At 37.3% G+C, this 12,138-nt stretch overlaps 2 protein-coding genes across 11 annotated transcripts in view; one reads left to right on the top strand and one right to left on the bottom strand.

Moving 5' to 3' along the window:
• The window catches only part of LOC138745963 (voltage-dependent L-type calcium channel subunit alpha-1C-like), a 488,237-nt gene extending 487,046 nt beyond the window's left edge, over nt 1-1,191 (bottom strand). For 6 of the 10 annotated variants that reach the window (XM_069903581.1, XM_069903582.1, XM_069903578.1 and 3 more), the window contains exons 1-2: nt 1,000-1,190; nt 417-564 (exon numbers count right to left, since the gene is read on the bottom strand). In XM_069903581.1, the coding sequence (XP_069759682.1) occupies nt 417-461 (45 nt within the window). In that variant the 5' untranslated portion in view covers nt 462-564; nt 1,000-1,190. Of the gene's footprint in view, nt 1-416; nt 565-999 lie in introns of all 10 variants that reach the window. The other 4 variants (XM_069903585.1, XM_069903587.1, XM_069903575.1 and 1 more) reach the window with 3 other exon arrangements.
• LOC138745966 (mRNA-decapping enzyme 1B-like) overlaps nt 1,190-12,138 on the top strand; it is a 49,190-nt gene continuing 38,241 nt past the window's right edge. Inside the window, exon 1 of the mRNA XM_069903595.1 lies at nt 1,190-1,369. Within this exon, the coding sequence (XP_069759696.1) occupies nt 1,220-1,369 (150 nt within the window). The 5' untranslated portion in view covers nt 1,190-1,219. The remainder of the gene's footprint in view (nt 1,370-12,138) is intronic.

Raw genomic sequence — 12,138 nt, 5'->3', positions numbered from 1 at the left:
GTGGTGTTCTCAACATTGGAGAAACCGGTCGCAGATTGGGAGATCACTTTGCTGAGCACCTCCTCTCTGTCTGCAACCACAGCGACCTCCCAGTAGCCCACCATTTCAATTCTGAGTCACACAGACTCACGTCTGTCCCTGACCTTTTGCATCTTCCTGCCCTGACCACCCGCAAATTGGAGGTACAACATCTAGGTACTCTCCAGCCAAATGGCACGAACATTGATTTCTCTGTTTTGTTGACTTTTCTGTTAAACTTGCTCACCCTTTCCTGTCTTTCCAGTTACCCTTTCCCTTCCCCCTTACACATCCAGCCATCCCTCATTCCCCTCATCCATTTATCACCTCCTAATCCTGCCTTTGCCAACCCCCCCCTTCCCCCTCCTCTGCTTTTGTTCAGATGTCTGCCAGCATACCTTGATGAAGGGCTCAAGCCCGAAATGTTGGTTATGTATTTCCATCTTTGCTCCATATAGTGTTTGACCTGTTGAGCTTCTCCAGTATTTTGTGTTTTTTTACTTCAACCACAGCGTCTACAGATTTTCATAATTTACTTCCTTTCCCCTTCAGAAAGAAATAGGTAGTTAGATTCAAAGAAGCTTAAGTACTTCTTTTAATGATGGAAATACTCAACAGTTGAGTATTTCTAGCAATTTTTTTTTGGTTTTTATTTAGGATTTGCTCCATTTCAAGTTTTGTAAAATGTTAAATCAAAGAAGCCTTGGGAAGTTGCCTCAAGAAAATGAGAGTGGAAATAACTGTGTTAATCAGGCAGGGTGAATTTAGCTGCAGTGTGTAAAATGAGAGTGGAAATAACTGTGTTAATCAGGCAGGGTGAATTTAGCTGCAATGTGTCAGGCTCTTTGACCCCACACACTCAGGTACTATTCTAATTTGTTGCTTCAAATGGCTTCCACTTTGCTTGAATCACATGCCCCACGTTGCCCAGATCTCCACAGTAATCAGCTGCAACTTGTCCATTGAAATTCAGTTCATTACCATCCTGATCCAGTAGATCTCACCATTCCAGTTCCACTTGCCCGACCCACGAACCACAAGTGGCATTTGAAAAGTCCCAGTCGTAATTCCTTCATGATTCTGACTAAACTTGGATGACCTCCGAGGCCATGAAACCCCGCCCCCGCGGGTCCCGTTCGATAGTTCTGCGGGCGACCACGACGCCTGCCTCGATGACTCCGTCCTCAGCTCGCCGCTCTGTATGCTGGGTAAAATGGCGGCGATGACGGAGAGTCGAGGTCTTGATATGAGCCTCGCAGCGTTGCAGCGGCAGGATCCGTATATATTTCATATTGTGGATGTGGCCAGCCAGGTAGCTCTGTACACCTTCAGTCAGAAAGACAATGAATGGGTGAGTTGAAGTGTCAGGAAAGACCAGTTCAGGGTTGGTTTTTGGTCATGTTGTTCTTCAGCTGCTTCGCCACTGTTGCTGGAGCTACTGATGCCTTGGGTGGAGGTCTACTTTGAAACCCGTTGATTTACCCCCCCCCCCCCCACATACACACGTCAAAGTATGTTTGCTATTATTAGAAGAACATTTTGTCACTTTAAAAAGAATTTGAAATCCATTTCTATCGTAAGAATATTAGACCACCCCCCCCCACCACCACCGTCGGCGTTCAGTATTGATCATTGAATTGCATATAATCCAGGTATGTTCTAGCCAGTACAATGTAGGGAAATATACATTTCGATCTGAGGACTCGTCCCATCACATTCAAACACGGCATATTATTGTCAAGACGAGCCTTTTTTTTAAATCAGAATTCTCCCAAGTAATTGGGTTCCACTTTTTTTTTCCCAGCCCAATGTGGGATATACACTTACGATGCCATGTATTGTCATTTTGCTCGACAGCCATCTTGTGAAATAGTCTAATCCATAAGTCAGTGGGTCGACAAGTCTTATCAGTCTATCGGAAACTGGTTGTTTTTGAGTATACACCAAGTGAAAATTGGTTGTTAAATTAAAAAGCTGAAAGAATAAGCTGCAATTACATGCCTAATAGAATAATCCTAAAACTTGGCAATTTTAGCAATGGGCAACAAAGCACAGTCATATATTTAAATAATTTTGTGCTCATGATTAAACTTGTCTATTGTCACATGCATTGAGGTAAAGTGAGAGAGTTTGTATTGTAGTGGGCCAACTCATGCAGTAGTTCACAACCTTTTTCTTTCCAATCAGATACCACTTTAATATTCCCTATGCTGTAAGTGCTCTGTGATTGCTTAATGGTATGAGGTTGGAAAGAAAATGTTTGAAAACCACTTTTAATCAAACCTAATTGACTCGTTATGTGCACGGTATCATAACGCCAAAGGAAATGGGCCAATGACATTTTTTAAGCAAATATTTTAATAACAATTAGGCCTAGAGCCGTGATTCTTAACCTTTCCTTCCCACTCACGTACCACCTTAAGCAGTCCCTTACTAATCACAGAGCACCAAAGGCAAAGGTACATGAGTGGAAAGATAAAGGTGGAATAAATAGTTCAGAATGGACAAGATGAGCAGAAGATTTGAGCAAATAGAGATGGGTACATTGCCAAGGAAACATGAAGGTTCATGCTTATCATGGTAGACTGTGTTAATTGCATCAGAAATTAAGTTTTAGAATTGTCTAGAAGAGCGAGACAACCACATGTTAGCAATTTGGAGTTGGAACAGTTTTAAGCAAGTTCTTTGGATGTTTTTCTCCTTTGCAAGTTGAATTTTGTGATATTATTGCTCTGAAAGGCCCCGAGCTATAATTGGACTGATTTCTGATCTTTTTCCTTGTCTATAGAAATCTTTAGAAGTATCTTGTGAAGATTTTGATTTATTTTCCAAATGCACTCTGACAACATCCTAGCATCTTATCATGTTGTATGCTCTGCTTCTAACTTGTATCCTCCCCATATCTTAACTGGTGGCTATTTTTGTCACCTGTTTAGACTTGGTTCTCGAATTCTTCTCTCGGTTAACATTCTGCTTAAAATCCTCCTCATTGATCAAGGCTTTTAATTCTTTGCTGTACGACACCGTTGCAAGGCACTTTGAGCTGCTTTCTTTTAATGTATAACTTGTGTAAGATATGTTTGTATTTCAAATAAATTGAGGCTCCTCTGTGAGATCTCTGAATGGTGCTCTCGACTTAAAGCTTAATTATCTAGAAATGAGCAGTATTTTTTTTCTCTTTGGAGGAATGAAACACACAGTATGCAGGCAATCTGGATTTGGGGACAAGAATGCCCTTAAGAAAACTTGAGGCTAAAAATGAACACATTGCACTTGGAAAAGAACCCCATAATGATACCTCAGTTGTGCTCTAGTTAAAAGATGATGTAATAGACCATTTGCACAGCAGTTGCTATAAAAGATTGAGAACAGACTAGGATGCACAAAAGTCATAAAAACTTGTGTGAAATGGAAAATACTGGAGAGAATCTGTGAAGGAAGAAAGGAATAACTAATGTTTCATATGGAGCCATTTCATCATTTTGGTAATGGAACAAACATCAAGTCTAACTGTGGTGCTTCACCTTAAATAAATTGATACTTCTTGAACTGTACTTGAGTTTGTCTTCTGAGTTCTTTCTTCAATTACCATCAAGTTCTTGGACTCTCAATGCGGCATAGTCTTATTTCATTCTACCCAAGACTAACAACCAAGGTTGCTTTGGTTTTACCAGCTTTGGACCCATTTGAATAGATTTTTATCATGTCTCATGACTTTTCAAACACTGTCCAGCACCAATTTTCAGTTTTGGGCTTAAGTAGTTGTTTTCTCACATGGTCCAATCTGCCAACAATTCCACATCTCACCAGAGCAGTCTTCAGACTATTTGTTGCTGCTTTGAAAGAGGCTCTACCAGTACACAACACAGTCTTATCATTTTGTGCATTTGTTTTTGCACTTAATAGCTTTTTCTTTTGACTCTTTTGTAAAGGGAACCTGTATGGATCCTAGCTATATCTGCCTATTTATAACATGAATAGCATTCAGTAATCTGGTTCTGCTTTTTTCTCTTTTTCAGTAAACCAATTTCTTTCACTTGTCTTGGGGAGAAAAATTCCATGGACATACAGCACAGAAACATGCTTTTGATCCACAATGTTTGTATCCATCATCAATCATCCATGTGCACCAATTCAATTTTATTCTATCTGCTTTCCCTTTAATTGCCTCCCGAATTCTGCTAACTATAACACATTAAGTGCAATTTACAGTTGACGATTAACCTCAGTCACATGAACTCAGATTTATGGGTTATAAAACCATTTAGAAGAAATCCACTTGGTCACAGAGAGAATATCCACACTACACAGAAAGCACTGGATATCAGGATTGAACCTCAGTTGTTGGTGCTCTGTGGCAGTGGGTCAACTTGGGGTGTCACTGTGGCTCCTTAACTCATTAATTTGCTTCTTATTCCTTTTTTCCATCTGGTCCATCACTGATTCTGGAGGAGGGGAAGAAAATGCTCACAGGACATTTAATTAGTTTCTAATGAGCGATGTAAAATTACCCTTTTTGCTTTCCTTCCTGTAAGCTATTCTCTTATGAAACGGAATCATTGCTTTTGTCCCAACAATCCCACTTTGTTACACTGCTTCCAAATTGCATAGTCTGCCCCAATTAAAGATTCTTTCATTGTAGTCAACATGTCCTTTGATAGTGTGTCACTTTCTGTATTTGTGTTCTTCCTTGTTTTCTTATATGAACACAATTGATTTCTCCTCATCTGTAGCATCCTTTGTGACTTTTACCATTATTCACTTGATGCTTCCCCCACCACACCCACTTCCAGCATTCTGAAGGGACAATCTCCTCCATAATATCCTGAAGTATAATTCAGTCACCTTCTTGAGGCAGAAATGTGTTTTGGGTTACATTTAGCATTGACATTGTTTGAATGTTTGGATATCTTTAATATTTTTGAAGGAATTAACCTATGAATCAAATGAATATTACAGATGTCTTCCCTTTGCAACATTGAATTTCCTATTAATGCTCAATTTGTACTGCATTCTGCACTCATTGCAGAGACCAAATACATGAGTGGTAGCTTTGCAGAGTATCTTGTTTGTTCCCCATGTGTAACCAACTGCAGGCACACTTGTTTTAATTATTTATTACTTTGAACTTTGTGCTTGGCCTGTTAATCTGTTAATAATGGAAATGCAGGTGGACCTTTTATTTTAAATTGGATATGTTTACAGCCTTGCTGGATTCTGCATTTGAGTTCAGCAAATTCAGATCAGACCCTTTTATTTTGCTAGACAGCATTTGTTATACCGTTTACACCTCTTCTGGCTCAATTTTTAATTTTCATCAAACTTTGCCTTGTAACATTGTTTTATTTTCTCTTTGATTGTTGCTTTCTGCTCTGTCATGAACCTTGATGGATGCTGCTTGATTTTCATATCTCAGTATATTTCCTTGTAAAAAGAGTGTTTCCGAAATGCAAAGAATGTTTAAAATACTATTAGAAATTGATGACATTGAGATTGAATCGTCTTTGTTTCTATGTGCTTCAAAATGCTATCTTTTTTCTTTATTTTTTGAATTATTTGGAATATGTATTTAGAAAATGTTTATACATTGTTAATTTGTAAACAATATTGACATTGCTTAACTATACAACATAACCTGAAAGTAGCTTTGGATTCAATTTGCTGAAGTTGGGTGGTAATAGTTGGGATGGTGATGATGGAGGATTACTTCGTAATTGTAAGACAGTGACCAGTAGTATATTGCATCATTTATTCATGGTGCTCTTTATTTGTCATGTACATTAATGACTTGAATACGAATATAGTAATTTGATTAACAAGTTAGCAGATGACACATTGTTGGTGTTGATTGTGCAAAAGATGATGTTTGGTGTGGTATCGATCTGGTAATTAGAGCAAGAAGAGATGCAATTTAATGCTGATGCTTCAAAGTGATGCATTTTGGGTTGTCTAAAATGGGTATGACAGTCACCGTGAATGGTATGGCCCAGGGAATATTGAGGAACAGTGGCACCAAGGTGCACAAGCACATAAATACATAAGATGGCAGGGCAGGTAGATACAATGGTGAAGAAGGCATATGGGATGCATGTCTTCATTAACTGGAGCATAGGATACAAGAGCATAGGGGTGTGCAACTTCTCAAAAATTTGCATAGATCATAGATGAAGTATTGTGTGCAGTTGTGGTTGCCACAACAGTAAGGATGAGGTGAGCCAGTTTTAGATAACTAAGTAAATAAAGGAAACCTCAAACTAAAAGCTCATGCAAACAGTCGCCAGGAGCAGTGGGAAACTGGAAGATTGAGAAAACTGAAAGGCACCAAGGCAGCCATAAAGAAAGGTGTGCTTCATTATGAAAGGAAACTAGCACAATAGATAAAAAACAGATAGTAAAAGTTTTACTAATTGTATAAAGTGGGAAAGGGTGACCGAAGTGAACATAGATCCCTTGGAAAATGACAAGACAAAATTAATATTGGGTAATGCATAAATGGCAGAGGCCTTCAAAGACTATTTTGTTTTAGTTTTCACAGTGAAAGACTTGTATAACATGTTGAAGTATTAAGTTGATGAGATTGGAGGCGAGGACCTCGATACAATCGCAATCACAAAAGAGGTAATGCTGAGCAACTGAATATATCTAAAGGTAGATAAGACCCCGGACCTGATGGAATGCATCCAAGTATGCTGAAAGAAATAGCAGATGTTATAGTAGAGATGTTTGTAATAATTTACTGAAGTTCTCTGGACAGGTCCTGATGATTGGATACAGCAAATGTCATACTACGACTTCAAAAATAATGCAGGCAAAAGATAAATATCTGTAGGCCAGGTAGCTTAACCCAAATAATTGGGTAAATGGGATTAATTATGTACATTAATAATATGTTAATTGCTTTGTTTTTTCATATGAATAGGTAACTGGCTAATGCTTTCCTTTCTGATTTTCTTTACATGTATATGAGATGACTGGTTATATATCTCATTGAATTTTGAATGCAAGTTTATATATTAAACTCAATTAAAATATTTTTTAAAAGAATGAAAGAAAGAGATCAAGATTGAATTTGACAACATATGGGGCCCATTCATGGACTATCTTCATATTTTGAATACATAGGTGGGCGTACTCTGGGGGTTTTCTGTCTGACGTCTGGGAGCCGAGACTCTATTCTCTACATATTATTTGCTGGTGACTGTGATTACTGGGAGGGGTAGGATTAGAATGTTTTTTTCTTTTTCTTTTTTTTAAATTTTACGTTATAAGTAGAAGAGATTAGTTCAATTAGATAACCAACAATGAATATGCCATCATATTAGAATATGAGGGGGAAAAAAGGTATGCCTAATTGCTTCATTGGTGTAGATATCATACTGTTGGATTAAATGATTGAAAGATTTTAAACTGTCACCATTATAAAGGTCTCCCAATTTAATTATACCTTGCCATTCCCTCCAGAAAAAGGGGGATTTAACAATACACAACTTTGGATTCATCCAAATATTCAAAGCTTCATACAAATATGAATTAAATTTAAATAATCTAGCAAATTTATTTGAGAACAAATGCATAAGTGATATAATTGGGTTAGATTTTGCCTTAGGAGGTAACTTGATAGACAAACATTGTAATGGAGGGATAGGAGGAAGAGCAGAAGACTCAATATGATACCAAGGAAGCACCCTCTCAGGAGGGAGAGACCAATGTGCTAAATGCTTAAGAGGAAAAGCATAATAATAGTGCATTAACTTTGGTAAACCTAAGCCTGCTCTTCCAAATGGCAAATGTAATGAATCAAGTTTCAAGCATGGGTGTTTACCATTCCAAATAAAAGCTTTAATTATTTTATCAAATTGCTTAAAATATTTTAATGGGATTTGCACTTGTAATGATTGGAAGGTAATTAACCTTTGGAATACTATTAATCTTCAACGCAGAATATGTGAATATGTCAAAATAAAGTCAAGAGACCTGAGTGTGCGCCTAATTCAGTTTAAGATTCTGCGCCATTTTTATTGGACTCCAGCAAGATTATATAGATTGTGTTGGAAAAATATCCTGAATGCTGGCTCTGAGAGGCAGATAAAGGGAACTTAGTACACGTTTTGGTCTTGTTCCAGAATTCAAGAATTTTGGATTATGATACATAAGAATATTGGTGAAGTTTCAGGTATTCAAATTCCCTTTTGCCCCAAACTCTTTGTCTTGAGAGACACACTTGGGTTATTTTGGGATAAATACTCTATAAATTGGATTCAGACAAGTATAATGCTAAGAAGACAAATTATACTTAGAGGTTGGAAGAATTTTGGGGGAGGAAACCATCATTTCATGAATGGGCCTCAGATATGGCCAAAGTGGAAGTATTTGAATGCATGTCTTAATGGGGCAAATATCTAGGTTTTCTTTGGGGGGGGGGGGGGGGAATAGTGGTGGATGTTGTTGTAAAGCATATTAATGAACGGCAGTTTTTTCTGTTATTAGAGGTCTAAATATACACAAAAGGTCGTTATATTGATATTTTTGCTGCTATGTTTGTTTCTATTTTATGGATGTTTATGTTTTATAACTTATACTTTACATAACTTTAACATTGACTCAAGGGTTTGGGGAAAGCTTTTTAAATAATTCAATAAAATTTAAATCATTTTTTTTTAATTGAAGAAACGTCTCCAAATGCCTGTCCGACAGATCAGAAACACTCCTCTGGAGACAGGTGTGGATATGTCAATTACTACTATCCGCAGAAGACTTATTGAACAGAAATATAGAGGCTACACTGCAAGATGCAAACCACTAGTTAGCCACAGTAGCAGGATGCCCAGATTACAGTTTGCCAAGAAATATTTAAAAGAGCCTGCAGAATTCTGTAAAACTCTCCTGTGGACAGACGAGATCAAGATTAACCTTTATCAGAGTGATGGCAAGAGCAAAGTGTGGAGGTGAAAAGGAACTGCCCAAGATCCAAAGCATACCACCTCATCTGTGAAACATAGTGATTAGGGTGTTATGGCCTGGACATGTATGGCTGCTATAAGCTGGTGCAATAATCTTCATTGATGATGTAACTTTTAATGGCAGTGGCAAAATTAATTCTGAGGTGACCAGAAACATCTGATCTGCTCAAATTTGAGCAAAAGCCTCCAAACTCAATGGATGGTGCTTCACCCTACAGCAAGACGATGATCCCAAACATACTACTAACGCAATGAAGGAGTTTTTCAATGGTTAAAAATGGGAAAATTATTGAATGGCCAAGTCAGTCACCTGATCTAAATCCAGTTGAACATGTTTTCCAAATACTGAAGAGAAGACTTAAAGGGGACAAGCCTCCAAAACAGACAGGAGCAGAATGGAAACGATTGCAGTGGAGGCCTGGCAGAGCATCACCAGAGCATCACCAGAGAACATACTCAACACCTGGTGATGTCTATGAATCACAGACTTCAAGCAGTCATTGCATGCAAGGGATATACAATAAAATACTAAACATGACTAGTTTAATTTACATGCCATTGCTATGTCCCAAATATTATGATGTTCTGAAATGATGGGAATATGTATTAAAAACGTGCTGCAATTCCTACATAGTCAAACCAAAATGTACACAAATATCCTTGAATAAAATCTGGAATATGGACTTTAATCACATATGAATTATTTGATTACAAACTTAAAACTGTAGCGTACAGGACAAATAAAGGAAAACAATGTCTTTGTCCCAAACATTATGGAGGATACTGGGGGTGCATCATATCCTGATATGGATCCTGTGCAGAATCCCTACAAAAGGTAGTGAACACAGCCCAGTATATCACAAGCAAAATTCTCCCAACTATGGAGAATATCTGCATGGAACTTTGCTGTCAGAGAGCAGCTGCAATCATCAAGAATCCCCACCCAGGATATGCTCTGTTCTCATTGGTGCTATCAGGCAAGAGCTATAGATGCCACAAAACTTGTTCCATTAGGTTCAGGAACAGTTGCTGTCTATCATCAGACTCAAAAATAACAAACTTAATCAGAGACTCATTTAAGGACTCTTACTTTGCATTATTTATTACTGAATATTTATTTTTCCTGTATTTGCACAGTCAATTTGTTTATATTTCTTGCTTTTGTTACATTTGTTTCTTCTTGAGTCCAGTTTACAATTACTGATGATTAGGAATTACAGCACGTTTTTAATACATATTCCCATCATTTCAGAACATCATAATATTTGGGACATAGCAATGGCATGTAAATTAAACTAGTCATGTTTAATATTTTATTGTATATCCCTTGCATGCAATGACTGCTTGAAGTCTGTGATTCATAGACATCACCAGGTGTTGAGTATGTTCTCTGGTGATGCCTGGCCTGCAGGAAAAAAGAATCTCAAGGTTGTAAGTGATGACATGCATGTACTCTGACAATAAATGTGAACTTTGAATTTCTGCCAGAAAGGAGCAGTAAGAAGAGATTGTAACCAGGGTGATGGATGTCCTTTAGCACAGATGTTAATGTTTATGGTATTTACTTTTTCTGTCTTTTAAAGCCAAGGCACCAACCACATTGGAATTAGAAGTTTTATAATTTATTGGGGGAAGAATGTTTTTTGGAGATGACTTTTTAATAAGTAAGAATGAATGCATATTTCCTTTTATGGGTACATTACAGATCATTATTAATTAAAACCAGACCCAATCATTTGGAGATAATTTTGATCAGGAGCTTGTGGGGTAATGATAGCTTAGAATTTCACAGCAATATTTGGAATTTACATGTGCTTGTTTGGAAGCGGAAATACAGAAGTTGCTAACAGCAAAATTGCTTCATGCTAGCACACTGCATTCTGAACACCGTGAGTCCAATGAAAGAACAGGAATTTGGACTAATTGCATGTACACACAATATAAACTTGACAATTTTTTAATGTTTGGTGCTGTTCTGTTAATTTCATGGAGAGATGGCTCTAATACATTAGAGTTGGCTAATTTTAGAACGTCTTTCTGAAACATTATTAATTTAAAACTAATCTTAAAACTTTTACAAGAATATTTTTAAAAGTTTCAAGATTCAAGAACAGTTACTTTTCTGCTTTTATCAGATTATTGAATGGATCTCTCATAAGTAAAACATAATCTCTGACCTCACAAACCCTACTTCAGTCTGGCCCTTGCACTGTTTTATCTGACCTTCTGTCTGTAACATTACTATCTGCACGTTTTTTTTTCCCACTATCTTGTATGTGTTGACCTGTCTGAATTTTTTTAACTGCATCTTGGTACATGTGAAACATGTCATTCCTAGTTTCAGGTAGTTTATAATGCATGAGGCACATGGAGAGTCCTCTCATGTAATTTTCACATATTTAAAGCTCAAAGAAATGATATGGGTCAGATGTTTTCTTTCACTTTATACATTCAGGCAGTTACTGTTAATTAGCTCAATAGCTACTTTTTTGAATTTGTCAAGGATAGGTCAGAACATATTTCCAGAAAAGAACTATTGTTCTTTTCTGGGACTCCTTCCAATTACAATGCATCAAATTTTCTCCTCTGTTAACTTTTAGGTGCACCATCCATCTGTTACCAAGGGAACAAAACAGTATTATATTCAAATCACTGGTATGGTCGACTATCCAATTGTGCAGTCTCTGACCATTCATTTCCAATTTGGAAAAGACTCGAGTTCACTTAATAATGAATAAAAGATCAACCCTCCATTCATCTGTGTAGCTAAAAATGCTACCTTGGTGTCTGTAAATGTTTAAAAAAAAATCTCAACTTACTGTGAGTGAAATTTGCTTGAGATGATTTGTGTCTGTTTTGATGAGAAGCCTGGCCATGTTTTCTTGGATGAGATTGCCTGATTTGCTGGCAGTTTATGGAGTTTTGACTTTTATCTAACTGATACTGCTTTTTTATTTAGTTCCTTTTAATAAAAATATATATTAAAAATATAATACAATACACAAAAGTATTGGAGAAACTCAGGTTTCGAGGCATCTGTTGGAAGCAAAGGGAATATAACCAGCATTTTGGGTATAAGCAAAGAGCAGGCTGGCACCTGATCAAAAAAGGTAGAGGGAAGGCAAGGAGAAGAGGGAAGGTGGGGCAGGGTAAGGCGCAG

This window comes from Narcine bancroftii, chromosome 11 (assembly GCF_036971445.1).
Source record: "Narcine bancroftii isolate sNarBan1 chromosome 11, sNarBan1.hap1, whole genome shotgun sequence".
In the NCBI taxonomy this organism is placed as follows: domain Eukaryota; kingdom Metazoa; phylum Chordata; class Chondrichthyes; order Torpediniformes; family Narcinidae; genus Narcine; species Narcine bancroftii.
Note: the sequence above shows the minus strand (reverse complement) of the source record. Positions and strands in the feature narration are given on the sequence as shown.